At 39.5% G+C, this 17,401-nt stretch overlaps 1 protein-coding gene across 1 annotated transcript in view; it reads right to left on the bottom strand.

The window, feature by feature from the left end:
- Window positions 1-16,112, bottom strand: part of OPRK1 (opioid receptor kappa 1) — a 30,368-nt gene extending 14,256 nt beyond the window's left edge. Inside the window, exons 1-2 of the mRNA XM_016128929.2 lie at window positions 15,996-16,112; window positions 15,296-15,600 (exon numbers count right to left, since the gene is read on the bottom strand). Coding sequence (XP_015984415.1) covers window positions 15,296-15,552 — 257 coding nt within the window. The 5' untranslated portion in view covers window positions 15,553-15,600; window positions 15,996-16,112. The remainder of the gene's footprint in view (window positions 1-15,295; window positions 15,601-15,995) is intronic.
- Between the last annotated feature and the right edge of the window lie 1,289 nt (window positions 16,113-17,401).

Raw genomic sequence — 17,401 nt, 5'->3', positions numbered from 1 at the left:
GGAACAAAGTTAACTGCTGAGCTACCAGGAACTAATGTCACCAGGCTCAGGTGCTGGCAGAGTGTGACACTTAACACACAAGAAATGAGGTACAAGAAGGAAGAATGTTGATCTTGTGCCACAGTGGTCTCAGGGATTCTTCTCCTTTCCATGTGCTTCCTGTGCTCAGAGAGCATGAGGTAGAAGAAATCATTCTTCAATTAGCGTGCCTTGCTGTTGAGGCTCATTGCCCAAGTGGGTTTTTATAAAAATTTAAATGATGATTCATAAATCAGAAGCCCCATTTTAGCTTTAACACAGTATGATGAATACATAATCTTCGTGGGTAAGCACCATACATCTTTAAACACAAATACGTTTTCAGTTTTATTGGTCTATGTTATTTTTAGCTCTTACCTGCAATTGTTTCCCATGTAGACACACACACAGCCTCTCTTCTCTCTCCAGTTATATTCATGTTCCCTCCCCTGTCTTCGTCCTTTCATTATTTCAACACATTAAGTTCACATTTCATACACAGCAATATCCTGGACATGGAGGATGACTGAAAAATAAATTCAGTATACAGACCCTGCTCCTAGAATCTTTTAAACTAACCGAGTCAAAATTATAATGTGAACTAGAGGAATAGGCAGAAGGGAAAGAGCTGTGTGTAATGAGGAGATCTTGAAGAAGGGAAAACATGGACAGTATCTTGATCATCGAGAAGAATTTGGATAGACAGGCTTGATGGCTAGTCTTTTTCAGGGGTTAAGGTCCTGTTGGGGGTAATGAGAGGCTGGCTGTGTTGGAAAATGAAGTGTCAGGCCACAGATGATCTTGAACACCAGGAGGAAGAACTATTTTAGAGCATTTATTGAGGAATAATTATGTGACAGACACTTTTAGAAACTTTACATTATCTAACAAAGTTGTAATGATGATTAAGTGAGATAATGTCTCAAATTACTTAGCACAGGACTTGGTACTTGATGATTGCTCAGTAAATACCAGCGCTCTCCTTGTCATCGTTGCTGCTCCTGCTGTCATTATTGTTACTGTTATTGTTAGTTACCTACTACAGTCCTAATAACCCATATTGCAATGCTGTAAGATACGAATGCCTCCATTTTTTTTTTAATTCTGATTCTCAGGAGTCCTCAGAGTCAATATTTAATATGTAAAGGAATTCAATATTCCAAAGCTTCTTAAGGGAAGTCAGATTTTTATCAGAGAAATAGCATGATTCTGTGAATTCTGCCACTTCCAGCAGCTAAAGATGGAAAAACATTCTGATTAGGGCTGTCGAGTATGTATCATGAGGGGAGAAAACATTTGACCTGAGGAACCAGGTCACGGCCTGATGTCGAACATTAGCATACTAATACTAGCCCTCGATGGACGCATGCTGTCATGTACATTATGGTGTTTGAGTTTTCCCAAAGGCAGTACCCATTTTTCAGGTGAGGAAACTAGGTAAAGCAGAAGTAAGTGACTTGCCTAAAACTATTTATTAGTGAGACAATGGGAAAGTTTGAGTAGCTTTCAAACTACAGCTTCAATATAGTGAAAACAAACACCTGGTGGCCATTTTTTTAAATAGACTTCTTTAATGCATCAAATACCACCGGAATAAATGTTTGGTCTGGTGAAAGAAAAGTGTGATCAAACGTCGCTGATGCACAAGAAGCTAGCCTCTATCCTACAATGCTAAAGCTGCACTAGGAGTCTGAAGACCCCGCACACCACACTCAATAGATGAAAATTCTGCAGCCCGAGATATATAATCCTTTTTGACCAACAGTGGAAGACTAGCGTAGAGAAATAAAAATTTCGGCACTCTTTTCTCTGTATTGTCAAAAAAGCATGATTTATTCATTTTCCTGGGTATGTTTTCCAGACACATAACATTCTAGATTTTAGATTTTATTTTTAAAGCAATAAAAAACAATGATAGCTATACTGATGTGAAATCTCAGAAGAATTTATTTGAAAACATAATGAGTTTGCTTCATTAAATCCTATAGATACTGTCAGTTCATCTCAATGAAATTAACTTGCAATATTTCCTTTCGGACTATTTACTATTGAAATTATGGCTATTTACTAAAGGAAAGTAGCTTATTAATTTTAGAAAAAGGTAAATTTAGTTATTGTTTCTCCATTAACTGACTGTGAAATTGCTTAAAACTATAGTATTCTGAAGGAGTCATATTCCCATAGGCATTAGGCTCCTTTATTTCCCCAACATTACTCTTCCATGCAAAGAGCAAAAGCTATAAAGAGAACTAAGGAGAAGCTGAGTGTGTCTCTCTGAGTCCTACAACTACGGAGACTATAGTCACCACTCAAGTAGTAACACAGAGCCAGAATGGACATGTATTGCACCACACCCCCAGCAGGCTCTCCATGAGGGGCGATGGTGAGAAGGGAAGAACAGGAATGTCAAAGTGATGATTTCACTGGAATAGCCCGTGCCCTAGGAAGTGCTCATCTTGTCTACAGTTGGGGTGAACTACAGACAGTGACTCTGAGAACAGTGACTCTGAGAACAGTATTCTAGTTTACTGAACTGTGTACTCAGAGTGAGTGCTTATCATATCCAACAACACCCACTGGAAAATTACAAATCTCAAATGACTAAAGTGTTGTTTCCTAGTGTATGACTATTTGGATATGTATGTAGATATCGGAAATTAATTTTCCATTTTTATACTGAAAACTAACCTAGCTAAATAAGCTACAAAATGCTGGTAGAGAAAGATAAGATACCCTCCTGTACTGTCATCTGGCAGAAGAAGTAGGCCCTTCACTAGATAGAAAGCAACAAAGTAAGGCACAGAAAGTTTAGAGTTTTGTTGTAACGTTAAATTAAGTAAATAATGAGTTAATGAGCCCAATGGGAGCTCAGAAAATTGTTCCTATTTTTATAGTTTATCTCTAAATGATCATAACTCTAACCATTCTTAATCTGATGGCATTTTTTCCCACCTTTAGACCAATTCCTTTGAGATCTCTCAATTCATCATGTTCAATGTTTTTCTCATCTTTCATTTAAATTCTGACTTGCTTGGTCAGCAGAGAAATGTCTATAAACATACACACACACAAGCCTTTTGCAATATTATTCTCACTCCTAAAATCTATTCTTCTTACGTAAGTCTTCCTTATCTGAGACATAAACCAGCATCTCATCCAAAGAAAGAAAGAAAAAAAATCTAATGACTAATTTTCTGTTGAGGAGTAAATAAATGTTATTCTGAAACCTTTTGTTAAGTAGTTCTAAGCTTGTATTACCTGCACCATTAAAACCATGTAAGTTAAATTTTAGAAAGAAAATTGTCCTGCAGCCATACGATTTTAAGTTTTTAGCTGAGCACAGAGCCTCCTAGGGTAACAGTTGAGTGTATCTGCCAATTAATCTGGAGAAAAGGAGGTGCCAAATGCACAATTTGCATGAAGATACTGCTTCCCAAAAGATGAAGCTGAATGATTACTGGAGAGAAGCTATCATTTCCCAGTGAGAAATAAGTTCCTCCTGGAACTCACTGTAAGACATGCACCAGGAAAAACTGTAGTCTTATAAAGTCAACACAATCAGGAAGTGATTTTGAAGACTATCATTTTGCCTGGAGTCTGTTAGAGTTTAAGGGTTATATATTTATCACTGAATTGGTTTCCTTTTCCTTTTCACCGTTTTTTTTGGGGGCGGGGGGGAGGGTGGGACTGTTTAGTCTCTGATCTCTGAAATAGTTCCACAAAGATTAGGACTTCATCTGCAATCACATGTCCCACAGGGAAGAAAATAACTCTATTTAGCTAATCCACATAAATAGTTGCAATAAAACCAATTCTCGCTTTTAAGAGCTTGCCAAATGATAAAATTACTTTGACAAATGCAAGATAGGCTCTTTTGAAAATAATTTGCGAAATTATCTTTGCTGTTCTTGCTTTAAAGAAAATGTTTAATATTGACTCCAAGAGAGGATTCAGGATAATTTAGAACATATATTTTTACTCAAAGTCTAAAGTAAGATTGATGTTAGATAGGGATCAGCACATGGTTAATTACACCAATATACCTTTGCCTTTTCTATAATGCCTCTCTTGGAGAAGTTTGGTGATATTACCTAAAGTAGGCTATGTTGATATTTGAGAGAATATGTAATATATGTATGCATAAACTGCAATAATTACAATGAGCACTTCGAGGAGTAGGAATAAAACATCTGGGATGGAAAAGAGGCAGGCACTGTAGCAGACACTCTGATTGGAATAACCAATTCCTCCCATACTTCCCAATTTGGTTACAGCTACACAGTTTTGGTTGGATGGCACAAATTCAACCATGAGGCCCAGAATGAGTCAGGGGTGATCTCAGTGAGTCGTTATATATACTGTGTAACCTAGAGATGGTCTCAGCTAAGTGGGGCATGGAACTGCTGTTAGTTGCTTGGGAGGAAACGCTCTGTCCTTTATTTACAAGCAAGAAAACAGGAGAGACACAGAAAGCTTGAGTGGGTTGACTGCCTTTGGAGAAGAAATTTGCATTTAAGAAATAAAACTGTTTCCAGAGTATTTTCTTGCTATGTTTTGTTTTGTTTTTGTTCTAAGGCCCTTATAAAATTACCTCTTATAGGAAATTTCAACACTACCCATTGAGAATACGATGGTCAGTTTGATGTCATTTTGGACAAGCTACAGTCCCTGAATATTCAGTCATCGCTCACCTAAGTGCTGCTGTGAAGGTGTTTATATATGTTGTTGAAGTCCATAATCAGTTGACTTTGAACAAGGGAGATAATCCTAGATAATCCGGTGGACCTGACCCAATCAGTTGAAAGACCTTTAGAGCAGAGCTGAGTCTTCCCTGAAAAAATGAAATTTCACCTGGGGAAGGCAGCCTGCCTTTCCTTATGCCTGCCCGTCCCACAATTGTGTAAACCAATCTCGTAATGTGTACATGCCTGGCTTGTTCTGCTTCTCTAGTGGAGTCCTGACTAGTAAGAAGAGTATGCAAAGTAAAGACAGAAGATTGCTGAGAAGGTTCTGAAAAATATGACCTTTAAGAAACGCCGATTCAGGAGGAAACATAAAGGAGTGAGAGACGTCCCCAGATCTCTCCCCTTGAAACAACAATAAGCTGAACACCTAAAACTCAACAAAAACACCCAAACTGCACCCTAGCATGTCTGAGCATGGGATCTACGCCTAAGAGCTATCACAGGTCAGAACCCTGGGTGTTGGGCAGTGGACTGAGAGAAATAAAGAAGCAGCCTCTTGCGGCCACCGGAACTCCCTGCAGGAGGAGCGGGAGGAGTGAAGATGCGATAAGTTCTCTGAACAGTCCTTCCTGGGACTGCCTGGTGGGAGGGCCCAGTCATCAGGGCAGAATATATATAAGGAGGACAGGACCACAGAGAACCAACAGTTAGTTATTACTGGCCCTGGCTGCAAAACTGAGGCTGAGCCACAGCCCCCAACTGTCAACCCAGAGGGCCTCTCCGTCCATACCCTCCAAGACCAATCACTGCGGAGCCCCAGGGGAATCTGAGCAAACACTACCAAAACTGTTGCCAACATGGATAGGGACTGAAATTGAGAGGAGTGAGGGTGATTAAAATCCACAAGAAAAAATTTTTAAAAGGTGTTTTAAGGCTTTATATAAAGCAGGGATCCAAGAGGCTTAGACACCACTTACTAGAAACCAAAAGAAAAGTGCTTTCTTTACAACACACTAAAGAGAGACCTTTATATTATAAACATTCTTTCTGGAGAAAGCAAAATACACTTCCATTAATGCCCAGGTGGAAAAATAGTCCATTAAACACCATGAACAACCAAGGTGAAGGCAGAACAGAGAAACTGAAGAATAAAAAATAATGAAAGAGAAATTCAAGAACTAGCTGATACAATCAGGAGAGGCAAGAACTAGCTGATACAATCAGGAGAGGAAACATAAAATAATGAGCATTACCAAAGGCGAATAAAAAGAGCAGAGACTAGAAAGCATTTTCAGACAAATAGTAAATGAGAATGTCCCAAATCTAAGGAATGAGCTGGAGCTTGGAATTCAAGAAGTCAACAGAACACCCAATTATCTCAAACCAAAAAGGCCTTCACCAAGACACATTGTATTAAAGTTATCAAAAATCAATGATAAAGGTAGAATTCTCAAGACATTCAGGGAGAATAAAAGGGTGACTTATAAAGGTAAACCCATTAGATTATCCTTGGACTTCTCAGTCCAAACCTTACAAGCCAGAAAGAAATGGAATCATATATTTAACTATTAAGTAAAAGGAACTACCAGCCTATAATAATGTATCCAGTTCTCCTTTAGATATGAAGAAGAAATTAAGATCTTTCCAGACATACAAAAACTGAGGCAATTGTCCACTACAAGGCCTACACTACAGGAAATACTGAAAAGGGTCAGCTCACTTAAAACAAATGACAAAAAAAAACCCTACATAATTAGGAATAAAGTGACTGTCGGGCAAATAGAAGTAGAGGAGTGAAACTCTTACTAAGAACAGGGCATTATACACTTAAATAATAAGAAGAGAATAGTTAAAACAAGATAATAATGAACATTCAGCATACATACGAAAAAATTGAGATAATAATTACTGAAAGATCCAACATCGTGAAGGGGAAAGGAGATAAGGCATGTGCAGAAGAAAATGGATGACTGTATATATAACTCTATCCTTTTCATATTGGTAAAGGTAACCACACACCAAAGATTCAGAACTGAAGCATACAAAATAAAACAAGAAGAACTAGAGAGAAAACCCACAAAACCAACCAAAATAAAGAAAACAGAAATGCAAGGACAAGGAAGCAACGGAAAGACTGAGCTACCAGAAAGCAAAAGATAAAATGGCTATAGGAAGACATCATACTTCAATAATCACCCTAAATGTAAATGGACTGAACTCACCAGTAAAAAGGCACAGAGTTGCAGAATAGATAAACACAAAAAACAAACAAACAAACAAACAAAAAACAACAACCATATGCTGCCTCCAGGAGATACATCTCAGCTCCAAAGACAAATATAGACTCAAAGTGAAAGGGCGGAAAATGATATTTCAAGCAAATAGCATTCAGAGAAAAGCGGGAGTAGAAGTATTAATATCAGATGAAATAGACTTCAAAATAAAAAAAGGTAAAGAAAGATACTGAGGGACACTTCATAGTGATAAAGGGAACCATGCACCAAGAAGACATAATATTAATATCTATGCTCCCAATCAGGAAGCCCCGAAATATGTAAAGCAATTACTAACAGAACTAAAGCGAGAAATGGACCAAAACACCCCTAAATACCCCTCTGTTGGATATGGACAGATCATCCAAACAGAAAATCAATAAGGAAATAACATCCTTAAATGACACTTTAGTCCAACTGAACATAATTGACATTTACAGAGCCTTCCATCCCCAAACAGCTGCTTATTCATTCTTCTGTAGTGCACCTGGAACATTCTCAAGAATCGACCACATACTGGGACACAGACATAGCCTCAACAAATATAAGAGGGTTGAAATCATACCAACTATATTCTCTGATGATAATGCTTTGACACTAGAGATCAACTACAAAAAGAAAGCAGGAAAAACCATAAATACATGATAAATACATGGAGATTAAACAACATGTTACTGAAGAATAACTATGTCAGAGAAGAAATAAAAAGAGATATCAAGAGATACATAGAAATGAATGATAATGATAGTACAACATATCGAAACTTTTGGGACATGGCTAAACCTGCCATAAGAGGAAAGTTCATATCATTACAGGCCTATTTCCAAAAATAAGAATGAGTCCAAATATCTAATGCTTCATTTTAAAATACTAGAAAAGGAAGAACAAAGGAAGCCTAAAGTCAGCAGAAGGAGAGAAATAATCAAAATTAGAGCAGAAATCAATGAAAGTGAAAACAATAAACAATAGAAAAAATAAATGCAACGAAGAGCTGGTTCATCAAGAAGGTTAATAAAATTGACATCCCCCTGGCTAAACTCAATAAAGAAAAAAGAGAAAGGACACAAATAAACAAAATCAGGGATGAAAGAGGAGAAATTGTGACTGATATTACAGAAATACAAATAACCTTGAAGAAATGGACCACTACTTAGAAAAATACAACCTTCCCAGACTGAATTACAGAGAATGGAAAATCTAAATAGACCAATCAGCAGTATGGAAATTGAAACAACCATCAAAACCTACCAAAAATAAAAGTCCAGGACCAGATGGCTTCGCCGGTGAATTCTACCAACATTTAAAGAAGATTTAATATCTATTCTCCTCAAAATCTTCCAAAAAATCAAAGAGGAGGCAATACTTCCCAATTCCTTTTATGAGGTCAATATTACTCTCATACCAAAACCTGGTAAAGATTACACAAAGAAAGAAAACTATGGACTAATATCTCTCACGAACACAGATGCAAAAATCCTAAATAGTATACTAGCGAACCAAATACAGCAACATATTAAAAAGATTATACACCACGATCAAGTGGGCTTCATCCCAGGGGTACAGGGATGGTTCAACATACGCAAATTGATTAATGTGATATACCACATAAACAAATTGAAAAAGAAGAGTCATATGATCATATCAATAGATACAGAAAAAGTCTTTGACAAGATGCAGCATCCATTTATGATCAAAACATTTAACAAAATCAGTATAAAAGGGAAGTATCTTGATATAACAAAGCCCATACATGACAAGCCCTCAGCCAATATTATATTTAATGGTGAAAAACTAAACATCTTCCCTCTAAGATCAGGAACAAGGCAAACCTGTCCACTATCGCCACTATTATTCAATGTAACATTGGAGGTCCTAGCAACTGCAATCAGACAAGAGAAAGGTATAAAAGGCATTCAAATAAGAAAGGAAGAAGTCAAACTGTCACTATTTGCAGATGACATGACTCCCTATATAGAAAACCCTAAAGACTCCACAAGAACACTACTAGAAACAATAAGCAAATACAGTAAAGTCTCAGGCTACAAAATCAATGTTCAAAAATCCATAGCTTTCCTATACTCTAATAATGAAGTGTCAAAAACAGAAATTGAAAGAATCCCTTTTGCAATTGCAACAAAAAGAATAAAATACCTAAGAATAAATTTAATGAAACAAGTGCAGGACCTATATTATGAAAACTATAAGACTCTATTAAAATAAATCAAAAAATATACAAAGAAATGGAAAGATATTCTGTGTTCTTGGATTGAAAGAACCTACATAGTTAAAATGACCATGTTACCTAAAGCATGATACAGATTGAAAGCAATCCCCATCAAAATCCCATCAGCATTTTTTAATGAAATAGAACACAAATCATTAGATTTGTATCGAAGCACAAAAGACCCTGAAAGCCACCCTGAGAAAAAAGAATGAGGCTGCCTGACTTCAAATTATACTACAAAGCGACAGTAATCAAGACAGCATGGTATTGGCAGCAAAAGAGACACACAGACCAGTGGAACAGAATTGAGAGTACAGAAGTTAACCTATATTTATATGAGCAAATAATTTCTGACCAAAAAAAAAAAAAACCATACAGTGGAGAAAGGAAAGCCTCTTCAATAAATGGTGCTAGGAAAACTGGAAAGGCACCTGCAAAAGAATGAAACTAGACTGTTGTCTATCACCACACACCAAAATTAACTCGACATGGATTAAGGACCTAAATATGAAATAATAAAATGCATAGAAGAAAACATAGTAACAAAACTGAAGGACCTTGGACTCAAAGAAAATTTTATGAATTTGGCCTCAAAAGCAAAGGAAGTAAAAGCTAAAATAAATGATTGGGTTTATATCAAACTAAAAAGCTTCTGCTCAGTAAAAGAAATCGTCGACAAGGTAAAGAAAGAACCATCCGAATGGGAAAATGTATTTGCAAGTAATGCCTCCGATAATGGCTTAATATCCAAAATATATAAAGAACTCATACAACTCAATATCAACAACAACAAAAAAACAAATGATCCAATCAAAAAATGGGGAGAGGACCTGAACAGACACTTCTCCCCGGAGGACATACAGATGGCCAACAAATATGTGAAAAGATGCTCAACATCGCTAGCTATTGGGGAAATGTAAATCAAAACCACAATGATACCATCTCACACCTGTTAGAATAGCTGCAATCAACAGAACAAGTAATAACAAATGTTGTAGAGGATACAGAGAAAAAAGAACCCTCATACACTGCATGTGGGACTGCAAATTGGTACAACCAATATGAAAAGCAATATAGAGGTTCGTCGAAACACTAAGAATTGATTTACCATATGATCCAGCAATCCCTCTACTGGGTATTTACCCCAAAGACTTGAAAACCCATATTTAAAAAGATATTTGCACACCTATGTTCATATTAGCATTATTCGCAGTGGCCAGGACAGGGAAGCAACTGAAGTGTCCTATGAGAGATGATTGGATAAAGAAGCTGTGGTACATATATGCAATGGAATATTAGTCAGCCATAAGAAGAGATAAAATACTGCCATTTGTGACAACATGGATGGACCTCGAGATAATCATGCTAAGCAAAATAAGCCAGATTAGAAAAGTAGAAAATCACATGATATCACTTATATGTGGGATATAAACCTAAAAGCAATAAATGAACAGAACAAACAAAGAGAGACTCATGGACATGGACTATAGACTAGTGGTTACCAAAGGACTATAGAGTAGTGGTTACTAGTGAGGTGGGGGAGGAGGCGAAGGTAGACGAGGTAAGAGGGGTCAAATATAGCGGGGTAGGAGAAGGGTGACATGGGTAAAGTGGATCAAATATATGGTAGCAGAAGGAAACTGGACTTTGGGTGGTAAACACACAGTAGAATATGCAGATGTCAAATGAGAATGTACACCTGAAAACTATATAATTGTATTAACCAATGTTACCTCAATAAACTTAAAACAATTTAAAAAATCAAAAGGTAAAGGAAAAAAAAGAAACACTAGAGGAAGAGGAGTCTATGATGGAGATTTAAGAGAAACTCAGATGTGGAAGTAAAGAACGGGATGCTGTTAGAGAATGTGAGGGACATGTGATTGATCAAGCACGCCAAATCTCCCTAGGAGTCAAGTGACAGCCAATCTAACATGAGCATCTGAAGCATGAGAGCTATAACTTTGGTAAAGGAACATCTGAGAGGGAACCCAAGTGCACTGGGCTGAGGAACAGGTGGAAGACAAGGAAATGGAGAAGAGGGATTATACCTCCAAGAAGCTTACCTATAAGAGACAAGAAGAAGCTAAGGGAACTTGGAAAAATGAAAGGTTCATATTACTGATTATTTTTAAGATGACAGATACTTGACTATGTACATGTTCTTGAGAACAAAAGCAATGGAGGAGAGAATACAGGTAACGTAGGAAGAAGATAACTGATATAGCAAAGATGCAGGAAAGCAGGAGGCAACGAGATTCAAAACACAGGAGCAAGGATTTGCCTTGGATAAAAGGAAGGGACTCTTTGATGCAGATGGAAGAGAATGAGGGGAGTGTGGCTGCCAGTGCACATATGTAGGAAAAAGAGCGTCCCTGGCAGCTGGACGCTAGTATGGCAGTGAAAAACTGGGTGAGACCATTCACTGACCATCTAGGGGATGGGGTTAGATTAGAGGGCGTCGGAATTAGGACTAATTAAATTAGTTTTTTTTTTTTAATGGGAAATGGGAAAATGAATTGGTTCTTTCTGAAAAACAGGAAAGACACAGAAAAACTAGAATGGGCGTGAGATACATTTGAAGTCAGTAGTGTTGTATTGGCGTGAGATACATTTGAAGTCAGTAGTATTGTATTGACAAAGATGAAATTTATTGTATTCAATAGCATTCTATTAGCTGGATATAGAACCAAAGGAAATAGGTTACTTTCTGGATTGATCCAGGATTAAAGTTTGATGGAAGACACTGGCAAAAGGCCAAGAAGGCAAGGTATTTGAGTGAATTATCAAGAGAAGCTGAAGTTATGGCTCATGGAGTCTCAGTTAGGTAAGAAAAGAAGAAATAGTATGGGAGAAAATAAAGGACTGCGAGGTAAAAAGGTATCCAAATTTTTGCAGAAGCAGTATAGTGGAAATGAATACTAGGATGGACCGGAGCACATGGTCTGAGATCAGGGTGCTGAGCTCATTCTACCCCCCAAGTTAGTAAGGTCAGACTTTAATTAGTTTATTTAATCTTTCTTTGCCTTTGTTTCATCTCCTGTTAAATGTGCATGGTACTATACCTATGGCTGTGAAGATTAAACAAAGTAACTCATATAAAGTAGATAGCTTTATGAGTCTGGCATATATAAAGTGTTCAGTAAATTTATTTTTTCTAAGGGAAGAGACAGCCGTTTGTGTGGGAAGCTGTAATAAGACTGGAAGAATGGATTTTTAAGATGGTAGGGGTGGGGCTGCCTGGCAAGGTCTGGGGTATGGGTGGGGCAGACCTCACGGCATTCATTGCAGGTGACCTCTGCAAGAAGAAATGAAGAGAACGTAGGGTTAGGATCTTGAGTATTATACTCACAGTGTTGGTAGGACCCAAAGACATAGATCAAAGTTTGAAGTAAGCACTTCCCATCCCAGGTCCACAGGCCCCAAAGCCTGGTGAGAGGGGAGGCTGGACTACATAAATTTTAATGTTTGCATAATGAAAAGTTAATGTGTCCTAATACTAAGAAATTATGGCAATTGGTAGACATTAAATGATGCAAACCTTTGAAACTTTAAATCTCTTCAGAAGATATTGGGCAGCATTCCAGGTACCCAAGGTGGGAAAATTTGTTTTTAAGACAGGTCTAAAAAATGTCAACACTTTTCCCACAACCCTAACTTTTTCCTCAGGTCTGAGGTGGCTGTCCTAGACCTGCACCAGCCCTGCCATTTGAGCATCCAAATTCCACCTCCAGAATGATTTACTAGATTACTGAATTACATCAGGATCGTTTTGCATATATATTAAAATAGTGTTCTCAAAAGTGAGCCTCCATATTTTCAAGTAATGATGCTCAGCCCTTAACATCGATTATAAAAACTGCATCTGAATCCTGCACTTGGGTTCTGCTCTTAGTTCTGATGAGAATCCCATAGCCCTCTTGATGTCACCCCCTCAAATCTTCCGTCCTTTCTTCTGCTGAGCCAATTAAATTCATATATGTCAACTCTTCTTCTGAGTTTTTATTTTTCAATTCTTTGCTCATGTATTAGTCTAAAGAAATTCTAAATACTCTTTAATCATCTTAGCTATAGAGTTAAGTGAGCTATCATTTCAGTAGGTTGGCATTCCAGAATGATAGTACAGCTCTTCACTTCCCATTTGTCATCAAATTTAATCTCTAACTAGTTGAGAATAGAGTTAGGGGATGGAAATGTTGGTATGTGAATTATCTAACTTTTTTTTTAGCTGAACTTTTTAGCTGAATTTATCCCCTTCTAACAAATTTAGTCCTGGATATATTTGGGAAATATACATAATATATTTTTATAATCGTTTATATTTATATTTACCATTAAAATCCCTAGTTAATCTACAATGGTTCGTTTTTCTTTCTGACATGTCTAACACTTCCCATAGAGTTGTCTCTGCACATATTTTTAGAATTCTTCATTCTTTTTAATCCTAGTCTTCAGGACCATATAAAAAGTTGTAGAGCAACTAGGAGGCTTTTCTCAAACTCAAACACTCAGGTGTTCATTCAAATGACAATAAGCTGTATCTATTTTATTCAAGCACTTAAATATGATATTAGTAGGTATAGTTTGGTTTTTCTTAGCATCCTCTTTTTGTGTAGCAACGTTTTATTACAAAACAACAGCCTCTGTACCAAACACCTCCTAAAAATTTTAATTATAATATAAAATACAGTTTTCTTTTCTCTAATGGAAAGCAGCCCTGAAATTACTAATGACTTGGAAAAATAATTTGCTTTCCAAATATTCCCCCCTTCTGTAGCCTTTACTCATCACTGAGAATTCCTGTAAAATGCAATAAGCAATTATGGAAACCAAGGGTACCAAGCTACAGACACTAATTGTAGGTAAAATGAGCTTGATAATGTATTTGGAGCCTTAAATGATGAGTTTTAGTTCTGGAGCATGGATGAGGATAAAAGACCTGACATTCGCAAGTCAAATAAAAACAGATAAAAGGCATTTTTATGATGATGATTTCCCAAGAGAATCAGACTCTGCTACTGTAGATATTGTTCTTAACATCATAATAAAGAGCCTGTTTCAAAACTAAAGCCAGAATAAAAGAAAAAAAATTAGTCCTTCATCCTTTCAAAGCTCCTAAACAGTGACTTGCATCCTTTATTTCACAGGCACTTCTCAAAGGAATGTAAGCCTTTTACTCACTCTCAAAGGTGCACCAGCAGAGCACTGTCTCCCAGAAAGTGACACATACATCTCAAAGGAAATCCATAATAAAATTGGGATTTTTAAAATTTTTTTATCTTTGTTGAAAAAGGCTAAAATAAGAATCCCTTCACTTACCAGAAAATTAGCATATATGTGGATATTTGGATATTTATTATTGAAAATTGACTTCCATGTAAGTCCACAAAAGAATAATAAAATAAAGCCTTCAATTTCTCACGGTGGAAAATAAAAAGCTAAGATATTTTTGAAAACCTCCACAACCCACACTTCAGAAGATAAATATGAGATGGCTTATTTATAAAAGTCACTGATATTTTAAACAAATAGAATGTCATTCTATTACTAAAAAGTCTCATGTATGGATGGATACCAATAACCCTAAATAGTATATTGGATTTTGCTTCATAAAGCATAATACCAATCCGATGAATCACAGGAAATTCTGAATTATATTGAGTGCATTCCGTGGGCCTGAATTTTACCTCAAGAAATATTTGCAAAGGATCGACGCAAAGTGCTCCAAACTGGAGCAGGCAACCAAGCAAAAGGCCAGACAAATAGACTAATTTTCTTTCCAAGGACACTGACCTCATTCCACACCTTAGTACTTACCCTTTTCACGGAGTTTTTAGGAGAGGCGGGGGTGAGTGTGTGGGGAGGGTAACTCTTAAACCCTCAAGAGCCTCTGGCCATTGGGATTTGTCCTGTGTGAACCTAGCAGTTCTCCAGCAAAAGCTCTCAGGAAATATTCCACTTCCTCTAAGAGGCTACCCTTGAGAATCTCCGGAGTTCTGCACAGATGGAATAGATTCCCCACCACCGACCTTGATGACCGGCTCCGACCCTCCCTCTCGGCTCCAGCTACTGCGGCGCCGGGACCCTGCGCTTACCGGATGATCACGAACATGACCAGCGAGTTCCCCACCAAGCCCACGACGAACACTACGGAGTAAACTGCCGTGATGATGACCGGGATGACCGGAGAGATGTGCGCGGGTTCCAGCTGCGCGTCCTCCGAGCCCGCGCTGTTGTTGCTGTCGGGCTCGGCCCAGCTCGGGAACCAGCCGCTGCCATTGGGGAGCAGGCAGGTGCTGGGGGCGCAGGTAGGGCCCGGCTCTCCGCGGAAGATCTGGACCGGGGACTCCATGATCGCGCGGCTGCGGCTGGAGGGCCAGGAGAAGCGGCACCGGTGGGGCTGAGGGAACGAGAGAATCAGCTGGACCCAGAGAGGCAAAGTTCGCCAGCGCCCTGGACAGTGAGCGGAGGCCCGCGGCGCTCGAGGCCCAGGGTCCTTATGCCCAGCCCACCCTGGCTATATGTCCCCGGAAGCGCGAGCGGGCAGAGGACCGCTAGCTGCCATCCTGGCCAAAAGACGCGCGGCTGGGTGCCAGGTGGGCGCTAACTCTTCTCCCCACCCTCCACCTCCCACCCCTGATCCCCGGTTCCTGAGATGCTCTCTCCATTTCCTAGGCATGGCCCTGGTAGAACTGTCCCCCAGACTGCTGCTCGGAGCCTCCGGGAACAAGAGACCTCGAGCACAGAACAGAGCCCTCGTTTCCAAGGACTGCACCTCGAAAGCCCAAAGCTCACCTCTGGCTCCTGGAGACGCGAGGAGAGGTCTAGACGGCGCCCTGGCCAGAGCTGAATCGTGCGTTCTCGGGTCCGGCTCAAACGCGGGGTCGCGGAGAACCCGCAGCCCTGGCGGGCTTTCAGATCCACGCCCTGCGCTCTGGTGAAGTCTTTTCAGACTAGCGCCTTCCCCGCCGCTCAGAGCGCGGCTCCCAGGACTGGCGGCGCTCAGCCAGGCGGGACGCGGCGAGGACCTGGCGGGCGAAAGCAGCGCGCAGACTAGGAGCTCTGCTCGGGCGCTGGCCCCATCCCGCCCCAGGCTGCGCCCCGCCCCACCCACCTGCAAGCTGCTGCGAGTTGCGGGGGCGGGCAGCTCGGAGCCCTCAACTCGCCCCGCCGGCTCAGCCTTCGCAAGAACTTTTCAGAGCCTCACGCAGCCTCTCTTGCATGGCTCTGAAGTCTTCCCAGGGCCCCAGACAGTGAGCCGCTGTGCTGTTTAGATTTAGTAGTATGGAAGCTTGTGCCTATTTGGTGTGAGTGTGCATCTGGATTATTCATAATATGCCTAGAATTTATTGTGCGCATAGTTCTCAGCACACATTTTCTTTCAGGTGAGGAGAAAAATCGTAGCTTTGTTTATTTGAATGACCCATGCCAATAAAGTAGCAAAATGATCTAATTAGATTGATAGGTAATAAAATATTAATGATTTAATCTGCATTCCTTTCAGTCTCCTCTGAGACAATGACACACAGACTGTCCCTTACAGGTATTTCTTGTACTACATGGTATTACATGCAGGAGAACAAAACACTATATATACTCAGGCCTCAATATTGGTCCAGGTAGGTGACAATGTCTTCATCTCTTACGTTAATCCCTGCAGTCATCACTTATCCCTGACTATGGCGCCTTCTCTATGAATCTGAACCTCCATGAAGAAATTCGGTCATCATTATTTCTTGCACAACCCTGCCAGTCCAAGGATTGCTGTCAGATTCTGCTGGATGATAAAGGCGGTCAGGCAAAGGAACCCATGGTTAATAGCCAAAAGATATGATAGCAAAGAGAAGGTGAGGAAGGGGAGTCAGGACTCGGCCACTGAGGTGGAGATCCTAAAGGAGAATGAGGATGTTTCCTTTCCTAATTGGATATTGGAGGCAGCACGCCTGGAGACCAAAGCAGCTGATTTTCCCCAGTGGATTCCTTGTCTAAGACTGACTGACATCCTGATACAGACAGTATCTGTACTGGGTCCCACAGCTCACATCCATGCCAACACCAAAGCTCCATAATGGCTGATACAGTCATTCCATCCATGGTTAACAGCAAAAAAGAGCTGCTTTCTCTTTCAAGATACTGATACTCCTAGAGAGGGATTTGACCAGAGTCCTATCACAGCCTGAAAATGCACAGCTCTTTTGAGC

This window comes from Rousettus aegyptiacus, unplaced genomic scaffold (genome assembly GCF_014176215.1).
Source record: "Rousettus aegyptiacus isolate mRouAeg1 unplaced genomic scaffold, mRouAeg1.p scaffold_m13_p_15, whole genome shotgun sequence".
In the NCBI taxonomy this organism is placed as follows: domain Eukaryota; kingdom Metazoa; phylum Chordata; class Mammalia; order Chiroptera; family Pteropodidae; genus Rousettus; species Rousettus aegyptiacus.
The sequence above is the reverse complement of the archived record's forward strand: the minus strand, read 5'-3'. Positions and strand labels throughout refer to the sequence as shown.